At 36.5% G+C, this 16,742-nt stretch overlaps 1 protein-coding gene across 3 annotated transcripts in view; it reads right to left on the reverse strand.

The window, feature by feature from the left end:
* The window catches only part of RPAP3 (RNA polymerase II associated protein 3), a 44,741-nt gene that overhangs the window by 22,942 nt on the left and 5,057 nt on the right, over positions 1–16,742 (reverse strand). For all 3 annotated transcript variants that reach the window (XM_025403322.1, XM_025403321.1, XM_025403320.1), the window contains 6 exons: positions 13,337–13,459; positions 11,990–12,117; positions 6,192–6,313; positions 4,817–4,887; positions 3,248–3,373; positions 2,151–2,278 (listed from right to left, as the gene is read on the reverse strand). In XM_025403322.1, coding sequence (XP_025259107.1) covers positions 2,151–2,278; positions 3,248–3,373; positions 4,817–4,887; positions 6,192–6,313; positions 11,990–12,057 — 515 coding nt within the window. In that variant the 5' untranslated portion in view covers positions 12,058–12,117; positions 13,337–13,459. The remainder of the gene's footprint in view (positions 1–2,150; positions 2,279–3,247; positions 3,374–4,816; positions 4,888–6,191; positions 6,314–11,989; positions 12,118–13,336; positions 13,460–16,742) is intronic.

Consider the following 16,742-nt stretch of genomic DNA (forward strand, 5'->3'; position numbering starts at 1 on the left):
ACAGACTCAGGCTTTACAATTTTTAAACCAATGCACAATTCTTCCATAGCAAAAATCAAAATTTTCATAAGCTAGCAAGAGAAGCAATGATCTTTACTCTGACTAGTCAACAAAAGAATCTATCTCTAATGATATCTATTGCTTTAAATGAGGTTAAATATATAATCAAAATTTATTTCTATGACAGGAGCTCCTAACCTGAGATTCTCTGGGGGATGTGAAAACTTGTTTAGGAAAAAAACTGTATCACTATTTTCACTAAACTTTAAATAAAATTTAGCTTTCTTTCAAATACAAACGCAAACAACAGTACCTATCACTTTGTCACCAATAAAAATCAGACATTTTGGCCAGGCGTGGTGGCTCATGCCTATAATCCCAGCACTCTGGGAGGCCGAGGCATGCGGATCACCTGAGGTCAGGAGTTCAAGACCAGCCTGGCCAACATGGTAAAACCCCGTCTCTACTAAAAATACAAAAATTAGCCAGGCATCATGGCGCACGCCTGTAGTCCCAGCTACTCAGGAAGTTGAAGCAGGAGAATTACTTGAACCCAGGAAGTGGAGGTTGCAGTGAGCCGAAATTATGCCACTGCACTCCAGCCTGGGTGACAGAGTGGGACTCTGTCTCAAAAAAAAAAAAAGTAAAAATCAGATATTTCTGTATCGCATTACAACTGTTACTGGTATCTCAAAATATTGCTTATGCTCACCACTATTCAGAATTACAGTAAAAATGTAACCTGTTGCTTACTTGCATGTGATTGCAGTGTCTGGTTCATAGATACTCTTGTGACAAGGCTGGCAACCATTGGGCAACTCTGCCCTAGTAGTTATTCAGAAGCCAAAGAGCTAAGGCATGTGTTATCACATTGGAAATGTAATCATCTGCATTGCTTCAGGTATTCCCTGTCCACACTTGTTTGTTGATTAATAAGTGGAAGATGTTCGGGGATCATCCCAAAATTTAGTGTCCTTATTGAAACCTTACAATCATGTCTTTAAAATTTTTTTAACATTAACTTGTCTGTATTTTAAATGTAGTTTCAAATACGGTACAACGTGATTGCAAATAAGCAGCAGGTTAAATTTCTACTGTAATTCTGAAGAGTGGTGAGCATAAAACACAGCACTTGCCTGTATTTTAAATGTAGTTTCTCATTTTGAGGTGTGTTAATAAAAAAGCACATATACTACTATATCACAATTTTTAATATTTTCAAAACTATATTTTGATATAATTGGTTTCCTTTGTAATCCTAGTTGCATAGCTAAGCATTTAAAAATATTCTGAGAAGCGTTCAACATACAGCTAAAGGATCAGCAGTTTCAAAGACAGCAGTTCCCTTTTGTTTTACATGTATGTATATACAACACTTCCAGATAAGACTTTGCCCAAAGGGCTCTGAAGTTAAAAATAATTTTTAAATCAAGATTCAGAATACTATATATAAAGTAACTAGACAAAAACTGGTAAACTGTGTAATGTCAGACTTAAAAGTGGGAATATATATATATATATATATATATATATATTTTTTTTTTTTTTTTTTTTTTGAGAGTCTTGCTTAGTCACCCAGGCTGGAGTGCGGTGGCGCGATCTCGGCTCACTGCAAGCTCTGCCTCCCAGGTTCATGACATTCTCCTGCCTCAGCCTCCCGAGTAGCTGGGACTACAGGTGCCCGCCACTACGCCCAGCTAATTTTTTTGTATTTTTAGTAGAGACGGGGTTTCACCACGTTAGCCAGGATGGTCTCGATCTCCTGACCTCGTGATCTGCCCGTCTCGGCCTCCCAAAGTGCTGGGATTACAGGCGTGAGCCACCGCGCCCGGCCAAAAGTGGGAAAATATTAACAAGAACATCTACTGAATACACACCTTGTGCCTGGAACTATGTATACCACAGGTACATAAACACACACATACACATACACACATACACATACACACTATTTTTCCCCTCTCATTTCACTTTAATTTAAATGCTCAAAAATATATCAATTAAATTTTAATTTACTTAAATTTACCATAAATTGGCATGTAAGCTAACCTAACATGCCATAATTGGTATGTTAGGTAACTTATGGTAAAAGTTTACCAATTTATTGTAAATTTTTATCCTGAAAAGCACTAAAATTAACCAATACTTACTTCTGAATCTTCAGATAGGCCATAGCTCTGTTAGCTGGAAGAAGGGCATTAGCACCATCTGCTGCTATCCCTCGAGTATAGCATTCAATTGCTCTTTCATATTTCCCCTCTTTGAAAAATCCATTCCCCTGTTATTTTGTAGAGAAATATGGAGAATAAAAAAAATGCAAAAAAATTAAATGAATTCAAATCTTATGAAACACTGCAAGGATATTCACCAACAGTATTTCAGGAAAGAATATTGTTAAAAATCTAGCCCTTGAGACATGTTTTAGAATCTGTTGGTTTGGGTTGTTTCTTTTTTAATGGCATTATTGTTCTTTCAGTACTAAAAACAAAAAACATGTATACTACTATATTACTTTGCAGCATTCACTATTATTCCATTAATTACATACTACGCAAAGCTTAAATTTAAAAACCTATTTTAACAAAGGTCCAAATAATATACTTCCTTAAGTTACATTAGAAGCTGTACAAAAGAATTTCATAACTCAAATAAATTTTGTGAAAGAACACAGTACCAGAATCATAAAGCCCACTCTTCAGTAACTTTAATATGCCCAAATATAAGATAAATTCAACTGTATTGGAATTTGTATACCTGATTTCACTATAACATTTACTTATAATCAGAGTCAAATATCACAATCAATAATCATTTCATACGTATTTATTATGAATCTTCTGTGGGTCCAGGAAAGGCTATAAATAAATGAAACCTCCTCAACTCACGATTAATAGAGGAATTTCAATCAGAAACAGTTCAGTGTGAATTAATGAAAAAAGTACATTATAAGAATGGATTGTAATTAACTTCTATGTTAAATTTATAACTATGTATATGTAAATATATAAAACATTCAAAAGTAGTTTTCAAACTTAAGTGTTTCCATAGTTACTTTTTAAATTTATGTATAAAGTCATCAATTACCCAAATTTTGAATTAGTAGGTCCCAGAGGCTTCAGTGTATTTAATTTCCAATTCCTACTCAAGCAAAACTTTAATATTAGAGAAAAAATTTAACTGATATACAAGAAATAAATCAACACTCAGCAAAATATATACATTCTATGTTGGATTAGCTTTGGATTACCCGATCTTTCTCTGAAATGGCCTGCTGCTTATTCTGTTGTGCTTCAATTTGCTTTCGCTCTCCTTCTGTTGACTTAACCACTATGTCAGCTTCCTCTGGATATGAGTTTTCTTTGGACGCTAAAGCCTAGGAGACATAGCAGTCAGCTAAAATAAAACAAGTAATACAAGATGCATATGCATTTGACCTTAAAACATAAATACCTCAAATATATTAGAATTTCTGCCACATTTTAAATAATCGAAATAACATTTTCTACTCTAATTCAAAATCTTTCTACTTATTAAAGTAAAAAGTAAAATAAGTATATAATAAATTTAACGTGCTTCTCATTTCAATTAAGATTAGTATCAAACACCACATACTGCCTGTTCTGACTTATAAGTGGGAGGTAAACATTGGGTACACATGGAACGGAAACAATGCACACTACAGACTACCTGTTGAGGAGAGAAACACTGGGGGTGGGGAGGGGACAGGAAGAAAAACTACCTATTGGGTACTATGCTCACTATCTAGGAGACGGAATCATTCACACCCCAAACCTCAGTTTCATACAATATGCCCATGTAAAAAGCCTTCATATATACCTTTTCAATCTAAAATAGTAGTTGAAATTATTTTAAATAAATAAATAAGTAGCATCCATTAAAAGTAGTTGCTCATTTATTCAACAGATATTTATTGAATTTCTATACTGGCCAGGCACTGTTTTAGGAGCTGTTTTCAGACCTAACAGTTCATTACATCTACATTACCAAACTTCTCAAATTCAATACTCACAGTCATTATTTGACCTAACACAAAATTTTAAAAATATATAATAGAGTTCACAACTACAATCAAGTTAACATATTTACCAGCAGATCTTACGTGCAATAGTAATGGTAATATTTAAAAGCACACTTTCCCCAATCACTGTCATTTTTCTCTCAATGTTTCAATCAGTGCATAAGCCAAAAAGGAAGAAAATCAGTGGGATAAAAAAACAATAATTCTGTCATCTGGGAAAGAGTAAAGCAGCAGTAGTTCTAAAGATCTCAGGCAACTTTTAGAACAATCAAGGGTCTTTAAATACCATTACACTCCCTCTGGCTTGCAAATTCATTTAGTAAAACTCTATGGTACAAAGAATTAAAATTAGAAAATCTCAATATTAAGAAATCCATAGGCCGGGCGCGGTGGCTCAAGCCTGTAATCCCAGCACTTTGGGAGGCTGAGACGGGCGGATCACGAGGTCAGGAGATCGAGACCATCCTGGCTAACACGGTGAAACCCCGTCTCTACTAAAAAATACAAAAAACTAGCCAGGTGCGGTGGCGGGCGCCTGTAGTCCCAGCTACTCGGGAGGCTGAGGCAGGAGAATGGCGTGAACCCGGGAGGCGGAGCTTGCAGTGAGCCGAGATCCGGCCATTGCACTCCAGCCTGGGCGGCAGAGTGAGACTCCGTCTCAAAAAAAAAAAAAAAAAAAAAAAAGAAATCCATAGTACAAAATACATGCAAAAAGCTTTACTTCTTCAAATAAAAGTTATAAGTAATACACTTAAAATTTAAATAACTATAGTTTACCTGATTGATTTTCCTGAGTTCATTTGTTGCTTCAAAGTTATTTGGTTCCAGTTCTAATACTCTTTCATAATCTAAGAGAAGATTAAAAAATTTCTAAAGATCAGTAATATTTAAAAACTTGTATAAAACAATCTTTTGTTGCCTGTGACAATTAGGCAACTGTCCTACAGCAAAATAAAAGAGAAACAAAGAAATACTATCATTAGGCCACTGAACTTTCTTTTTTTGAGACATTCTCACTCTGTTGCCCAGGCTGAGTGCAGTGGCGCAATCTTGGCTCACTGCAACCTCCAGCTCCCAGGTTCCAGTGACTCTGTACCTCAACCTCCTGAGTAGCTGGGACTACAGGCACACACCACCAAGCTCAGTTAATTTTTGTATTTTTAGTAGAGACAGGTTTTCTCCACGTTGGCCAGGTTAGTCTCAAACTCCTGGCCTCAAGCAGTCTTCCCATCTTGGCCTCCGAGACTGCTAGGATTACAGGTGTAAGCCACTATGTCCAGCCAAGCCACTGAACTTTCTTCTTCTCCCCCAGGGCAGACAAAATCCTATGACAAACCATCTTCCACCAGCCCCAGGAAGGATACCTGCTATCATAAGTTGTACATCATAAAACCAAGAAGCAGGCCAGGCACGGTGGCTCACTCCTGTAATCCCAGCACTTTGGGAGGCCGAGGTGGGAAGATCACCTGAAGTCAGGAGTCAAGACCAGCCTGGCCAACATGGCGAAACCCTGTCTCTACTAAAACTACAAAAATTAGCCGGGCGTGGTGGTAGGTACCTGTAATCCCAGCTACTTGGAAGGCTGAGGCGGGGAGAATCACTTGAACCCAGGAGGCAGAGGTTGCAGTGAGCCAAGATCACGCCATTGCACTCTAGCCTGGGCGAAAAAGCGAGACTCTGTATCAAAAAAAAAAAAAAAAAAACCTAAGCAGCAGCAAAATCCAATTAAATATCAGCTTTATTCAGATTTTGTGATTTACAATACACAAACCTATTTTATGGAATAATAGAAGGCTTAGAATTTATAAGTGAACAAAAATGTGTTATGAGCTTTAAACACACTACCTCTTGCCTCACAAAAGCCAAGAAGACATTTTAATGCCTATTTTACAGATGAGAAACTGAAAGTCAGAGAAGATATTGGTTACATAGCTAGTACTTAGTAACATGAAAATTTGAACCAAATTCTGATTGGTGGCAAATAACACATTCTTTCTTAAAAAATCAAGATATCTTTTCAGTTCCAAAAATGACCTTTGTTCAAATACAGAAAGCTCTCTAAAGGTAGTAACTGTGATTACTCAGTATTCTCTACATAGTATCTGTTAGATAACACTGTTAAAGAATTTTTTAGATAATGACTAGAAAATACCTTTTTTGGCCTCTTCTAATTTTTGCAAAGCAAATCGAGCAGCACCTCGTCTGGAATAAGCCTTTGTATAACTTCTATTCAAGGCAATGGCTAAATTACAATCAGACTCAGCAACAGCAAATCTGCAATTTAAAAACATTAAAACAAATAAAGTTAAATAAACTAATTTACTAAACCAAAACTTCAAAATTTGTTTCTGAAATCCTTGAAAAGGGAATTTACTTGCCCACTGAAGGCATTTTTCCCACCTCCTTTTAGTTAACTAAGCATAATAAAAGCAATACTGCCATTCCTCAAAGATATTGTGGGTTTGATTCTAGACCACCACGACAAATGTCACAATAAAGCTAGTCACGGGCCGGGCGCGGTGGCTCAAGCCTGTAATCCCAGCACTTTGGGAGGCCGAGACGGGCGAATCACGAGGTCAGGAGATCGAGACCATCCTGGCTAACACGGTGAAACCCCGTCTCTACTAAAAAATACAAAAACTAGCCGGGCAAAGTGGCGGGCGCCTGTGGTCCCAGCTACTCGGGAGGCTGAGGCAGGAGAATGGCGTGAACCCAGGAGGCGGAGTTTGCAGTGAGCTGAGATCCGGCCACCGCACTCCAGCCTGGGCGACAGAGCCAGACTCAGTCTCAAAAAAAAAAAAAAAAAAGCTAGTCACACAAATTTTTTGGTTTTCCAGTGCATACAAAAGTTTTATTTACACTATACTGCAATCTAGTAAGCATGCAAAAGCTTTATGTCTAAATAACAATGTATATACCTTGATTAAAAAATACTTTATTGCTAAAAAATGCTAATAATTATCTGAGTCTTCAGTGAATATTTATCTTTGTGCTGTTGGAGGATCTTGCCTTGATGTTGATGGCTACTGACTGATCAGGGTGGTGAAGGTAGCATGTGATGCTGTTTGATAGCATTTACATAATAGAACTTCTTTTAATATTGGAGTCAATCCTCTCAAACTCTGCCACTTTATCAACTAAGTTTATATAATGTTCTAAATCTTCTGTTCTCCTTTCAAAAACATTCACAGCACCTTCACCTAGACTAGATTCTCTCTCAAGAAACCACTTTCTGTGCTCATCCATAAGAAGCAACTGATCATCCATTCAAGTTTGAACACAAGATTGCAGCAATTCAGTCACATCTTCCTCCACTAAAATCTTGAACCCCTCAAAGTCATCCATAAGAGTTGAAATCAACTTCTTCCAAACTCCTGTTAACACTGACATTTTGACCTCCTCTCATGAATTACGGACACTTTTAATGGCATCTAAAATAGCTGATCCTTTCCAGGTTTCAATCTACTTTGCCCAGATCCACTAGAGGAATCACAATCTATGACAGCTACAGCCTATGAAATGTATTTCTTAAATAACAAGACTTGAAAGTTGAAATGACTCTTCGATCTATGGGCTGCAGAACGGATATTGTGTTAGGAGGCATGAAAACAACATTCATCTCCTTGTACATCTTCATCAGAGCTCTTGGGTGAGTAGGTGCATTGTCAATACACTACTTTGAAATAAATCTTTTTTTCTAAGCAGTAGGTCTCAATAGCAGGCTTAAAATGTTCAGTAAACCAGTTCATAAACAGATGTGCTGTCATCCAGACTTTGTTGTTGTATTTATAGAGCACAGGCAGAGTAGATTTAGCATAATTCCTAAGGGCCCTAGGACTTTTGGAATGGTAAATGAGCACTGTCTTCAACTTAAAGTCACCAGTTGCATTAGCCTCTAACAAGAGAATCAGACTGTCCTTTGAAGCCAGGCATTCCCTCTAGCTGTGAAAGCCCAAATGGCACTGTCTTCTAACAGAAGGCTGTTTAGTCAACACTGAAAATGTGTTGTTTAACATAGTCACCTTCATCAATTACCTTAGCTAGATCTTCTGGATAACTTTCTGCAGGTTCTCCATCAGCACCTGCTGCTTCACTTTCCACTTTTGTTTAAGCTTCTTTCCTTAAACTTCATAAATCAACTTCTGCTAGCTTTCAACTTTTCTTCTGCAGCTTTCTCACCTCTCTCAGCCTTCACTAAATTGAAAAGCGCTAGGGCCTTGCACTAGATTAGACTTAGGATCAGGGGAATGTTGCGGCTGATTTGATCTTCTATATAGACCAATAAAACTTTCTCCCTATCAACAGTAAGCTTCTTTTGCTTTTAATTATTTGTGTTCATTGGAGTAGCCCTTTTAATTTCCTTCAAGAACTTTTCCTTTGCATTCACATCTTGGCTAACTGGCACAAGAGGCCTAGCTTTCAGTCAGTCTTTGCTTTCGACATGCCTTCCTAAGTTTAATCATTTCCAGCTCTTCCAATTTAAAGTGAGAGATCTGCGAGTCTTCTTTCACTTGAATACTTAACATGCCACTGTAGGGTTTTGTTTGTTCGTTTGTTTGTTTGTTTTGAGATGGAGTCTTACTCTCTCGCCCAGGCTAGAGTGCAGTGGCATGATCTCAACTCACTGCAACCTCCGCCTCCTGGGCTCAAGCGATTCTCGTGCCTCACCCTCTCAAGTAGCTGGGATTATAGGTATGCGCCACCACGCCTGGCTAAATTTTTGTATTTTTAGTAGAGACAGGGTTTCATCATGTTGGCCAGGCTGGTCTCCAACTCCTGACCTCAAGTGATGCCGCCCACCTCAGCCTCCCAAAGTGCTGGGATTACAGGTGTGAGCCACCGTGCCTGGCCTCACTGTAGGGTTATTAACTGGCCTAATTTCAATACTGTTGTGTCTCAGGGAATAGGGAGGCCCAAGGAGAAGGAGAGAGATTGGGTTGTGGGGGCGGCTGGTCAATGAAGCAGACAGGATGCACAACAACATATGGGTGTGCTTGATGGCTCCCCAAAACAATTACAATAGAAACGTCAAAGATCCCTGATCAGAGATCACCATAACAGATACAATAATAATAAAAGAAATCTGAAATACTGCAACAATTACCAAAACGTGACACACAAACACAAAGTAAACACATGTTGTTGGACAAATGGCACCAATAGAGTTGCTTGACTTCCCTGATACAAGGTTGCCACAAACTTTCATTTTGTAAAAACAGTATCTGTGGATGCAATAAAGCGACACACAATAAAACAAGGTATGCCTATAATTCCTAATGGTGAAACATTAGTAGCATTCCCTTTAATGCAAGAAACAAGAACGCCCATTATCACTGCTTTTTCTTGGTATTACATAGAGGTCTTCACCAAAGCAGTTCCACAAGAAAGAAACACAAAGACTAGAAACAAGGAAAAAAGCCTGAAATTATTCTCAGATGATATGATGGTCCTAAAAGAAAACTCAAAACAATCTAGAGACATTGCTAGAAATATTAAAATTTAGTAAGGTGACAACGACAGACCAACAAGAAACAAACAAACAAAACATCTAACAAAGACCTACCAGACACAGATGCAAAAAAATTGTAAGACTGTTTTCAAAGACATTAATGACAATATAAGTGGAGATATTTCACATTCACCTATAATAAAGTACAAAAACACACAATATGATTCTCTCCAGACTGATTTATAAATCTAATGCAATTCTAATCAAAATCTCAACAGAATATTTTAAGGAATTTGGGAAGATAATTCTAAAAGTTACATTGATGAGTAAAAGTCCAAGAATACCCAAAACATTCCTGAATAATAAAAGGTAGCAGAATATTCAGTATACCAAATATTAAGACTTACAATTATAATGCTATAATAATTAAAGATAGTGTGGAACGGATGTAAGGACAGGCAATAGACCAGTGTAAAGAACAGAGAGATGAGAAAGCGATCTAGGCAAACATGACATATGACAATAGTAGCATAGCAGATCCACAGGAGAAAGCAGGGCTATTCCAAAAATAGAGCTGGAAAAACCTTCAGCATATGTGAAAATGCCTAAATGTGAAAATTAAATCTTAAAAATTTTTAGAAGAAAGTAGAGGAGACTATTATGAACTCAAGCAGCAAACTATTTTTTTCAACAAATCATTTTATAAAGTCCTAATCTTTTTAAAAAAATCAGTAAGTTGAACTATATTAAAATTGAATGTTTATATTCATTAAAATTCCATAAAGAAGATAAGCTACAAATTGAGAGAAGAGAGTTATTATGAAAAAGACCAAAAGATTAGTATCCAGAATAAAGAACTCTCAAAATAAATAGAAAAAGCCCTAAAAAAAAATGGCCAAACACCAAATAGGCATTTCACAGGGAAAAAAAAAAAAAGTGGAAAATATATAAGATGCTTAACCTTACCAACAGTTGAGAAATGAAAACCTTACTAATAGTTGAGAAGTGCAAAATGGCATTTCAAAGACACAATGAAACGCCATTTTACACCCACTAGATTGACAACAATTAAGAAGCCCAACTATATCAGTGTTGGTAAGGGTAAGAAACAGGCATTATTATACACTGCTAATGAGACTGTAAACTCATCCATTTACCTTTGTAACAACTGTGTAACAACAAACTACCTTTGTCATCATCCTGTGAAGCTGAACATCTACACATTTTATGACCCAACACCAAGAAACATATACAAAAATGTTCACAGCATTGCTGAAATAAGGAAGGAAAGGACAGAAGGTGGGCAATAGAAAGAGGGACAGGAGGAGGGAAGAAAGAGTGGGAGGGAGAGAGAGAAAAACAAAGGAAGAAAGGAACGAACCAACAATCCAGCAACACAAGAATAGACACATAATGGTGTATTTCTAAAAAGAAATTATCCTTTGTAACAGTTACAATCAGAGCTCTAGAACTATATGCATCAAAACAAGAATGAATCATAAAAATATAATAGAGAAATAGGTGAGCCACAGAAAACTACACACAGTATGATATACTTTTAAAGCTCAAAAATAAGCAAGATTACACCATATATTATTTACCAACATATACATATATAATAAACCGTTTTTAAATCAAAAGAATGACAAATATATAATTCAAGATAGTGGTTAACTGGGAGGGAGGCAACGGACAGGATACAGAAAGGAGCATCAAGGTAACTTCAAAAATAATGGTAATGTTCTGGTTCTTAAGTTGAGAGGGGTGTTTATATAGGCTTATTTTAAATTATTCTCTGTAATTTATGTATATGATACATATATTGCAGATATCAAATATTATAAAATGTAAATATTTCCCTAATTTTTTAGAAGATTAATATCATGAGTTTCAAAGACATAAAAATATGCTATTTAAATAGTAAAAACTCAGATACCAATAAAATTTGTATTTCCAAATAATTAAAACAGTAAGAATGTCTTCCTTGATGGTGTTTATCTTTTTAAAAAACCCCTTTGATAGGTTGGTTACCTGCATATGACAAGACAATACCACATTTATATTCTTCCACATTATTTATTTTAAAAGTCAGTATGACTTAATGACAAACAAATGTTGAAACATATCTTAAGTTTTCCATCATAAATGTTCTCTAGATTAAATAGTGGATAAATAGCTTTTCAAAATAATGGGATACTGATTTCGAAAAATATCCAACTAACTTTTTTAGCTTTGTGAATTAGATAAGAACACTATTACTGAATTTTTAGAGGAATACCTCAGTAAAGTGAGCCATGGGAACAAGGTTTTAGCACCAGATGTTTAAAATGGCTTAAGCAAAATAATTCAATAAAAAGGAGTGAGCTATAAGAATTTACAGTTGAAAAGAAAACGCGATACATTCACAATCTGTCCTCCACACCTTATTCCAGAAGTTTTTTTAATAAGTCTCCATATATACATAAGACATTCACATTCACACACGTTACAAAAGTCCTTACTTTTTCAGTCTAAAATACGCTGATGCTCTGTTCGTTGGCAACACGGGATTATATGGATCGGCATCCATGCCTTTTGTATAGCAGTCAATTGCTTCATCATATTTTCCTTGTTTGAAGTATTTATTGCCCTGAAAAAAAAGAAAATTATATAAAATGACCCTTTTTACAAATGCTGAAATTCACTACAGTTGACCCTTGAACAACCCAGGTCTGAAGGGCATGGGTCCACTTAAATGTGGATTTTTTTCAATAAAAGTTTACATCAAGTGTGCCTGCCTCCCCTTCCAACTATTCTACCTCTTCGGCCTCTGCCACCCCTGAGAGAGCAAGACCAACTCCTTCTCTTCCCCATCCTCAGCCTACTCAATGTGAAGATGACAAGGATGGAGACTTTTAAATGATCCACTTCTACATAGTGAAATATATTTACATAAATAAATACACATTCTCTTCCTTAAAATGTTCTAATAACATTTTCTTTTCTCTAGCTTACTTTTTTGTAAGAATACAGTATATAATACATATAACACATAAAATTTGTGCTAATCAACTATTTGTGTTATCCATACTGCTTCCGGTCAACAGTTAGCTATTAGTAGTTAAGTTTTTGGGGGAGTCACAAGTTATATGCAGATTTTTTACCGCATGAGGCACTGACCCCACACTGTTCGAGGGTAACTGTATATGGTCATTGTATGGGCACAACCCAAGAGCCCAGGCAGAAAAATGAGTAAAATACCTAGCATTATATTCCTTATTGACAATGCCAACCTACAGAAATGTAACCAAAAAAAAGCATCAAGAGTTTAATCTGAAAAGAGTTCTACCTTTGTGAAAGTAATACAGCTGGTTTTATAATAATGAGGCATCCCTCAGGGAGATACTGAACATTCCAAAAAGTAACCAAAGACAGCCTTTGATACCTGGGAGTGGAATATAATATTTATGCCAAGAATCACACACTAATTTCAAGTTACTTCAACCTACTACTAAAAACACTGGACAACTCCAGGTACAGTCTAAGCATTTTACATAAAACAGTTCACTTACTACTCCTAAGAACCCATTGAGGTTGGTAATATTATTATCATTTTACAGAAGAGATAACTGAAGTTCAGAAGTTTAAAGAACTTATCGAGATTTGAACCCAGGTAATCTGGCTCCAGAGCATGTACTCCTAACCAATATGTTACACTGCCTCCAGAGAGAGATGTAGCCAATAACAACAGAGAGTTTAAACACCTACTAAAACTGTGCTCAAGAAACTTTAGGGTCCACATGATTTTCAACATCTCCTGCTTACCTGGGAAAAAAAAAAAAAAAAAAAAACACCTAACTAATTAGTACCTTTTCTTTTAAAACAAGAGCCTTTTGTGAATCTACATGAATCCCATCTTCTTCCGACTCTGATTCTTGAGACAGAGACTCATGGGTACTATCGTCTTTGTCAAGCTCATCAAGGATACTGTCCTAAAACCAAAAGGAGGAAAACAGTGGTCATAATTATATGATTGGGGGGAAAAAAAAAAAAAGACATACTAAAAAAATACACTCAAATGAATGTAAATTGTTACAATCTAAGGACCTACAGGCTTACAAAGCAACCCAAATCTCTCATTGTTAAGATTATATCCAGAGAAAAAGATGCCTTTGTTTAGAAAACCAAGATGCAAACCAAGAATGTGACTACGAATTCATAAAGCTAACTGTACAAATCATCCCTAAATCACAAACTATTAGCAGTTAGGTATTATGGTTTAAAGGAAGTTTGCAAATAGCCCTAAACTAACATAATTAGCACCCATTAGCAGAGAAAGGTTTTTAAAAAAATTTTTTTCTTCCTTATTTTAAAACAAAAAACTGCTATTTTAAAACAAACAAAAGAAGAGCACATTAACTCCTAATCTTCACAATAACCTATGAGGAAGGTATAATTACCCATGTTTTCCACTTGAGGGAACTGAAATGCAGAAGTTAGTTAATTCATTCGAGGTCACTCAGCTAGTAAGTGACCAAGTCTACTTCCTCCAAGAGCTCTCAATCGATATGTTATACTGTCTCTGAGGGTATTCCAAAATATAGCTGCCTCTACCAAAGGAAAAATAAAAAATGTGCTAGTCCCATGATTCTCAATCTCTTTTGACTCACACTACTTTCATGGTAATAAATAATTTCATAGACTGCCACCAGAATTTTTCTCTTATTTTTAATATGATAAAACAATGATTTTTAGTAAGATTTTATTTTTATTTTTATTTTTGAGACAGCATCTGGCTCTGTTGCCTAGGCTGGAGTGCAGTAGTGTGATGTCAGTTTACTGCAACTTCCAACTCCCAGACTCAAGCCATCCTCCCACCTCGCTCTCCCAAGTAACTGGGACTACAGGCGTGCACCACCATGTGCAGCTAGTTTTTTATTTTTTGTAGAGACGGGCTTTTGCCACATTGGCCAGGCTGGTCTGGATCCTAAGCCCAAGCAATCTGCCCGCCTCAGCCTCCCAAAGTGTTGGGATTACAGGCGTGAGCCACCAGGACGACCATTAGAGTTCATTAAAGCTCTTTTAAACACAAACTTTAATTATTATGTAAACAAAATCCTTTTTGCATTCAAACACTATTTTAAAGTTATTTACATAAGAAAAAAACAAATTGCTTATAAAAATAAAAAAACTATGCATAGTTTCATTAAATGAACATTGAAACACGGCTTAAAATTTAGCTATGTGTTTTAGCATGAAGATTCTAGAAATACCACCAGCCTACCAACATTGTAGCCAGGATTATCCAACCCTGCTATGCTGACATGTATAGAAAACTAACAGTAGCAGAACACTAAAGCAGCTGCTCAGATCTGAACTAGAAAGAAATGGGAATTAAACAACTATATCTTGTATAGAGACACTAAAATGACAATTGCAAGTTATGCAGTACAATTTTGATGGCATTGTCCACATACAGCAGGAGCTCAATCAGTATCTGCTGAATGAGTAAATGCCTGTGTAGAAAACACCTCTATAAGAAATCATCTGAGATGATGTCTTTCAGGAAAGGACATTATAAGAAGAGACACCAGCTGATGAAAAGGAACAGGCTATAACAAAAAGTCACACACACAAAAAAATGAAGACAGTCTACATGACACTTGAGAATAAATTCTATTTTCAGAAAGTATTTCCAACAGTGATAAATTCAAGACCCAAAATTTTACTTCTCCTTTATTGGGACAATCCTGAAGCAGATGGCAAACTAAATAAAATCCCCAGCTCTCTCTTAATTAGCCTTAGTTTTATTAAGAAAAATACCACACAAATAATTTGGAAAACTGTTTGACAGTATTTTCTAAAGCTAAATATATTTATAAACTATACCCCAGCAAATCCCCTCTAGGGTGCTTATATCCATCAAAAGACAAGTACAAGAATGTTCACAGCAGGTTCATTCATCATAGCCCCAAACCACCAACAATACAAAAGTATTATCAATAGAAGAATGGACACAAATTAAGACATCCACACAATGGAATTCTGGTCAGCAATGACAAAGAACTGCTGCTACTCACAATATGAATCTCAAATAATGATAGCGAAAGAAGCCAAACTTAATGCATACTGTATAATACATTTATATGAAATTCCAAAACTGTATACAGTATGAGAGGTGAGAACAGTGGCTAATTTTGAGAGGTCATCTACTGAAAGTAAGGCCTCTGCGAGGCTGGAAATGTTCTTTTTGTTTTTGTTTTTTTGAGACAGAGTTGCCCAGGCTAGAGTGCAGTGGTGTGCTCTTGGCTCACCGCAACCTCTGCCTCCCGGGTTCAAGCCATTCTCATGCCTCAGCCTCCCAGAATGTTCTATATCTTGATCCTAACAGTGGTTTCACAGGTGTACACTTGAGTAAAAATTCAGGAAGATGTACACTTAAGATTTTTGGACTTTATGCACATTATACCTTAGTAAAAATGTTAAACAGAAAAATGCAGAGAAAATAAACAGAGAAATCAGACAGTGGTTACTTCTGGGAGTAGAAGGGAGAAAACAACATGGGATCAGAAAGGAGCACACCAGTAGCTTCAAAGATATTGGAAAAATTCTCTTTAAGTTAGATAGTAGGCTCATGTATTCATTTTATTACTATGCTTTAGAACATATATCTCTACATATTCTTTGGTATGAATCAAGTATTACATAATAAACACTTGTTTAAAAACTAAAGAGGAATATATATTCCAAATTCATCAGCTGGTTATCACATCCCCTAACACACATACCCCTAACCAAATCAACCCTTAAAGTAGATCGGAGTGCAGAATAGGGCTGGCCAACAGGTTCTCTTTCACAGGCTGACACGACAGTGGCTGCTTGAAACACTGGTAAAGGGTTGTAAGGCAGAGCACTGGTGGTGATTCTCCAAGTATGTTGTGTATCACATGTGGGAGATGGGAGGACACACATCTGCTATCCCAGTCTAGAAGGGTAAAGAAGCCCAACTTCGTGGGATCAAGATAGGCCTATGTTTATTGTTACACAGCCCCAGTCCTAAGACTAGACACAAAGGCATTCTCTTTTAACAGATTACTGCAGGTCCTTCAGTTTACAACAAAGACATCTGCACAGTCATTCTTTTCTGGGAGTATCTTAGAATTCTGGCTGTTTAGGGGTTAGAGAAGGTGGCGAAGAGGGGAGCAGTATGACTATAAAGGGATGGCACAAAGGGAATCTTTGTGGTGGTGCCATATATCTGCATCTTAATTGCGG

Source organism: Theropithecus gelada, chromosome 11 (genome assembly GCF_003255815.1).
Source record: "Theropithecus gelada isolate Dixy chromosome 11, Tgel_1.0, whole genome shotgun sequence".
Taxonomy (NCBI): Eukaryota; Metazoa; Chordata; class Mammalia; order Primates; family Cercopithecidae; genus Theropithecus; species Theropithecus gelada.